The sequence below is a fragment of the Anoplophora glabripennis genome, unplaced genomic scaffold (assembly GCF_000390285.2).
Source record: "Anoplophora glabripennis isolate ALB-LARVAE unplaced genomic scaffold, Agla_2.0 scaffold778, whole genome shotgun sequence".
Lineage (NCBI taxonomy): Eukaryota > Metazoa > Arthropoda > Insecta > Coleoptera > Cerambycidae > Anoplophora > Anoplophora glabripennis.
The window spans coordinates 161,216-167,215 of NW_019416875.1; the positions used below are offsets into that span (position 1 = coordinate 161,216).

General features: G+C 29.7%; 1 protein-coding gene across 3 annotated transcripts in view; it reads right to left on the bottom strand.

Annotated features, from left to right (window-relative positions):
• The window catches only part of LOC108912093 (tetratricopeptide repeat protein 17), a 36,772-nt gene extending 34,238 nt beyond the window's left edge, over positions 1-2,534 (bottom strand). For all 3 annotated transcript variants that reach the window (XM_018717256.1, XM_018717257.1, XM_018717255.1), the window contains exons 1-2: positions 2,357-2,534; positions 725-1,317 (exon numbers count right to left, since the gene is read on the bottom strand). In XM_018717256.1, the coding sequence (XP_018572772.1) occupies positions 725-1,317; positions 2,357-2,467 (704 nt within the window). In that variant the 5' untranslated portion in view covers positions 2,468-2,534. The remainder of the gene's footprint in view (positions 1-724; positions 1,318-2,356) is intronic.
• Positions 2,535-6,000: the final 3,466 nt, after the last annotated feature.

A 6,000-nucleotide genomic window follows, 5' to 3' on the forward strand; every position in this document is an offset into this window, starting at 1 on the left:
TTATACGTTTGACTTTCGTATTGAGTAATGACAAGTATTTTGTGACATTTATGCACTTTAAACAACGAACATTCAATTATTTTCCAACGACTACTTGATCCTTCCACCGCTAATGTGATTTTTAGGTGGTATTTCTTTTGAGACTCTTTAGGACGATATTGCTTATAACTTTTAAACAGGAAGTAATATAGAAAAATTTCTCTAATAAAAGTTTATTCGAAAAAAGAGAGTTTTTTAACAGGAAAAAAGTTGGGTATGTTACTGGAAAAAATGAGTTGTTTCTGTCAAACCCAAAGATAAAACTTTCGATTGAAAATGGAGCTTACCACATCCCATTTAACACGTGTCCCAAATTTTATTTAAATTTTTTGTATCCTCACAGTAGGCCCATACTATCGAGTTTGAGACACTTTGTACAAGTTGTATCATTTTCACTAATCAATTGTAGACATAACTGTGCAACAGCAGCAAAAAATAAAAATCACATATTCCTACTGATAAACCGAATTACTGAAGATATTTCAATAACTGGATAAAAGATTATTTTTTACTCAAGAGATTTTAACACTAGTTAATATTGAATTTTCAAAAATAAAACAATAAGAAATTATACAATAATTATTTTTATGAGTAAAGTCACACTCTGAACTTTTCGCCCATAGTTTTCTGACACCCTGTATAAATCAACATTTAAATTATTTTTTATTTGAAATTAGAACTATACCTAGGTACATATTGAACTGCTCTCTTGATACAGTCCACGGCTTTACTTCCATCACCTTTAATCCTCCAATAAATTGCAGCTAAATTGTAATGCAGCCAAGAACTAGTGTTTTTCTTCAGAGCCACTGCAATTTCATGTCCGAAAACCTCCACAGTTTCCACAGGTATAAACTGGTTTAAAGATTCATCTGGAGTTATATTAATATTGGTTTTGTTCTCCATTTCTGGCAAGCTTGAATATTTTTTATTAAGTCTGCTGAATTTGCTGCAATGCGGCTCCTCATACCATTTATACACATCGCTCCTTTTTGAAAAATCTATAGAAATTCCTTTCCTGTCAGTGCCATTGGTAGCAATATTAGCATACAAGTCAATATCTGAAAATAACTTCCCAGCCGTTAAACAGTCTGGGTCCTGAGAGGTTATCTTAGCTCCTACATTTGAATTTCCTTCTAGGGAAGACCATTTTTTTTCAATAATCTGCTTACGAGTTATGAGATCGCTATAGAGTTTATTGATGTCATTATTCCTGGTTTCTTGGTCTAACAAAGCCAGAAGATCATACGGTCTTCGTAAGTTAAAGGGTGACTCTAACTGTAAATCAAATAAAAAATCAAAATATCAAGTAGGTAAACAGATAAATGCCAACTAATTCATAGTAATAAAAATTGTTCCGCCTTCATAAAAATGAATAATCAAATTCCTAATATAAACAAATTAGTTAACATTTCTATCGCAGGAAGTGTTATGTTATCAGAAAAGAATTATAGTACAATCGGTATGCATTAGTATCTGCTGCCCATTATGCTTATATTTCCTTGGACATTAGTGACAGTGATTGCATTTTTTTGTTTTTATAAAATAAAATTTAAAAATTAAATTTTAATGCTTATTAATCTTAATATTAATATAGAATGTATTATCATTAGGAAAGCTTGATTAAATAAATAATATATGTAACTCTAATTAGGTGATCTTATTAAAATATAACCATAATATATTTTCAACTGAAAACTAGACCTGAACTGAAAATTTAATATTTTACATCAAACATACATATCAACAAGTGGCTTTGATATCGCAACCACAAAATTTGTTTACTGTACCTTTTTATATCGTGGTTTTAGTTATCCATATTTAAAATTAAATATATATCAATAGTTGGATTAGAACTGTTACTTTAAAAATTTTCTTAATAAATATAGATACAAATATAAAATTAGGCTTTGAAACTTGTTGCTTTTGTAATAGTTTCTAATGCATACCTGCATTTGAAGAAACAAAATAATATCAATCATTATTAGTTTGGGATAATAAGAGGCAATGTACATAAAAAATAGGAATTTAAAAAAATATATTGCGATTTTCAGCATTACCTCAGGGAAAGAGAAATATAAACATTGAGTAATAAAAGTAACATGGTCAGCTGATTAGCTGTATTGATTTTTAATTTTAAACAATATATAACAAAACATCTACGAAATTTCTGCATATTTAACATATTATAAACATATAGGAAAACTAATTTATTTATTTAATTAAGAGCTTAATTTGAGGATTTAATAAAAACCTTAGTAAATTTTGATATTGCATGTTGTCGTCAAATATACTAAAAACACTATTTAATACTTACATATGCTTGAATTCTTCCAGTCTCTGTGACTACCCAATGGGTTGCTCCATTTATCACAAGAAACTTTTCAAATATCAAAAAAATAAATATACATAATCCTAACTTCACCATCTTCTTGTATTTTTCTGTCAGTCAGAAGTCCGAATCTGTCACTACGCATGCCTTATCAGCATGTGTTGGCGGCAGTTCATTTAGCCACCATCTAGTTACGGGTTACGGCAGAAAATATCTGATAGACATCTAGTGGATAATTTTCGTACTTAATTATCGGCCCTATGGAAGGGCGCGGATTATTAGTCAATAAAAGGGCTATAAAAATATAACATCTATGACCAATACTCGAGTTCGTATTATGTAAGAACCAATGTGAATTTGAATTTATATTTATTTATATACTAAATTTATTATAGAATTTAAATTTGAAACTTGAACAATTTTCGGTGGTGTAGGTACTTCCAATCTCTCCAGCATAGACGTTACTTGGGAAGCAACAACGAGGTATTTGCCCACTGCGCGTAATGTTTGCGGAGAAAAAAAAATTAACGAAACAAAAATTTTAAAATAAATTAATAAAATTATCTATGTATTTATTTTATGCTGGAAAATGTTCAATAGGTATAATAACTAATATTTGGGAACCACTGTGTCCCTCTACGGCCGGTTCCTTTCGTAAATCCTTCGGTATTTTGTGGATTGTAACTTTCCATGTATGGTAGATGATCTTGAGTTTACTTCAATAAAACGCAGACGTAGACCATTGAATTACAGCTTTATTCTACCTCATATGCACAATTACAATGTTATATGAAGAACAACATACTTCAAAGTATTTTTGCTGAACGAAATATTAATTAATAATTTTTTTCTTCAAGCGTATAATAATACTTATATTATATAGTGCAACACCTCCTTTAGAAGCAACCTATTGTTTAACTAGTACAAATATTTATCATTTTTTAACTAGTAAAAAATGTAACAATGTGTAGGTAAGTATCCTAGCAACGAATTAAAGATTCAAGAAGCTTTGACGTTTCATTAAGTGTCAGTTGAAATTTGATATGTCGCGTCGGGTCGTTTTTAAAATGTCTGAAAAAATGCAGTGCACACCACCAGAATTACTGGAAATTGCAAATACATCAGTGGCAACACTTATACCAACAAAGTCGAGAAAAATGCATGAAAATGCTTATGATAAATTCATAAATTGGGCAAAAGAAAATAATGCACATATTTATTCAGAAAATGTGATGATAGCATATTTTACAAGATTATCCAGAACACTGAAAAGTTCAACTTTATGGGCGCAATATTCAATGGTAAAATCTAAATTAAACATAGAACACAATGTAAATATTGAGAAATATTCAAAATTAATTACATTTTTGAAACGACAAGGTGAAAATTATAAACCAAAAAAGTCGAAAGTTTTGTCTAAAAAAGAATTTGACGAATTCCTGAATAAAGCACCTGATGATAAATATTTAGCAACCAAGGTATGTACTTTTTAAATTATAGGTAGATATATATTTAACCTTTTTATATTTGTAATACAAAATTTTGTTATAATTTGTAAACTTCAAGTTATTTTATAGTATCCATTACGAGAATAATAAACAATTTTCGGAAATAAAGATAGCTCATTGGAAGAATGTTGTAAAAACTCATAAATATAGATGTCTTAAAATTACGTCATGTTTTAGAATTTCCTTGCATTTTCCAACTTTTTTTATTGTTACAAAATTAATAATTCTATATTTTTTAGGTTGCACTAATATTTGGAGTCACAGGAGCTTGTAGATGCGATGAACTCATTCAAGTAAAAGTTAATGATGTAAAAGATTTGGGAAATATAATATTAGTAAATATTCCCAATACAAAAACTAAAAAACATCGTTCATTTACCATAATTGGAGAGTTTTATTTAAATTTATACAGAAAATATGCTACTCTTCGGCCAAAAGACATAACTTTTGATAGATTTTTTATTAAATATCAAAATGGCCATTGTCATCGTGTTGTAATGGGCATACATAAAATTTCAAAAGTGCCAAAAGATGTTGCATCATTTTTAAGGTTGCCAAATCCACATGAATATACGGGGCATTGCCTTAGAAGAACCTCGGCAACTATCTTAGTTGATAATGGTGGAGACATTACAACCCTAAAGCGACATGGTGGATGGAAATCTACCAGCGTCGCTGAAGGATACATTGAAGATTCTGTAAACAATAAGAAACAGATAGCGATGAAAATATTAAACCCATTAGAGTATAATGAACCAAGTACATCAAGCGAAACTGTAAATATTGATCCTGAAAATAATTTAATCGAAGACTTTTCTGTTAATAATGGTACAATTGTTAACACTGAAACTGAGAACCTTATTACAAGTAACGTATTCAACGACAGAACTGTAAACTTTGAAAAAAAGACAGCCAGCAGCGCTTTAAATATCAACAACTGTACCATACAAAATTGCACATTTAATATTCATGTTAATAAATAAAGTTTGATGATAGACATGTAGGTAATTTAGATGTTTATTCGTTTAATTCAAATTAAAGAAAAATAATTGTTACATTTGTTTTTTTATTCATGAATAAAGTGGTTAAAACTGTCATGTTTAATTAATCAATAAAATGTATAAAATGTATAAAATAAATAGTATTACCTACCTACTGATTTTATTTTGTGCTGAGATTGAACATCGCGTTATCCGCTATAAATTTTCAAAATTAGTAATTTTTTATATTCACGCTTGAAGAAAAAATAGTATATGTCACTCGGAGTGGAAGGCTCATTATGTGTTTTGCCCAATTTGCTCAGCCTCGGCTAACGCCTCGGCGAGCAAACTTTTGGGCTCGACACAATCATAATGATCGCCTTCTACTCCTAGTAACACAATATACTATTTGACAACTGTCTAATTCAAAAACCAACCACTCTGATCCACGAACAGGATTAGCAGAGAAAACTGTTAGGGAGCTTTTTCACAGACCGAGCGCGAGAGAGTGCAATCCGCATAGGAATTTGGTAATCATTCCTCAACAACTAATTACAAAAATATTTTAAGAATCAGTCTTTATAAGTAGAGAAAACCTTCACCCCATGAACCTAGATTTTAATAAAAAGTATGTAGGTAGGTATATATAGGGTGTTAATTAAGTATGTACAATAAATTCAACAGACGATTATTTGAGTGATTTTAAGAAAAAAAGTTCATATAAACATTGATCCGCATATGCTTCGTTTTCAAGATACAGGGTGTTAAACTTTTGTAAAAAAAATTGCCATTCGTAAATATCTTAAATACCCTTTACCCAATTTTGTTGTAATTTGTTAGTGTTACTTATAGTGTTAAGGGGCTAATTTAATCCTAACTTGATTAGATTTGTTAAGTCCAGTGGCGTTCCGAGCGGTACCTTAACGAATATTTTTGACAAAAAAAATGTACGCCACTGACATTTTTATAATATTTATATATTTTTTTAATTAAACAACTAAAATACAACTTTTTGTCCCTTGAATGTTTTTCGTATCTTGATTAATTTTTGTAGAAAAAAAAATCCATTTAATTGCATATCCCGTTACAAAAGTTTAACACCCCGTATCCTGAAAACGAAGCATCTGCGGACCAATGTTTA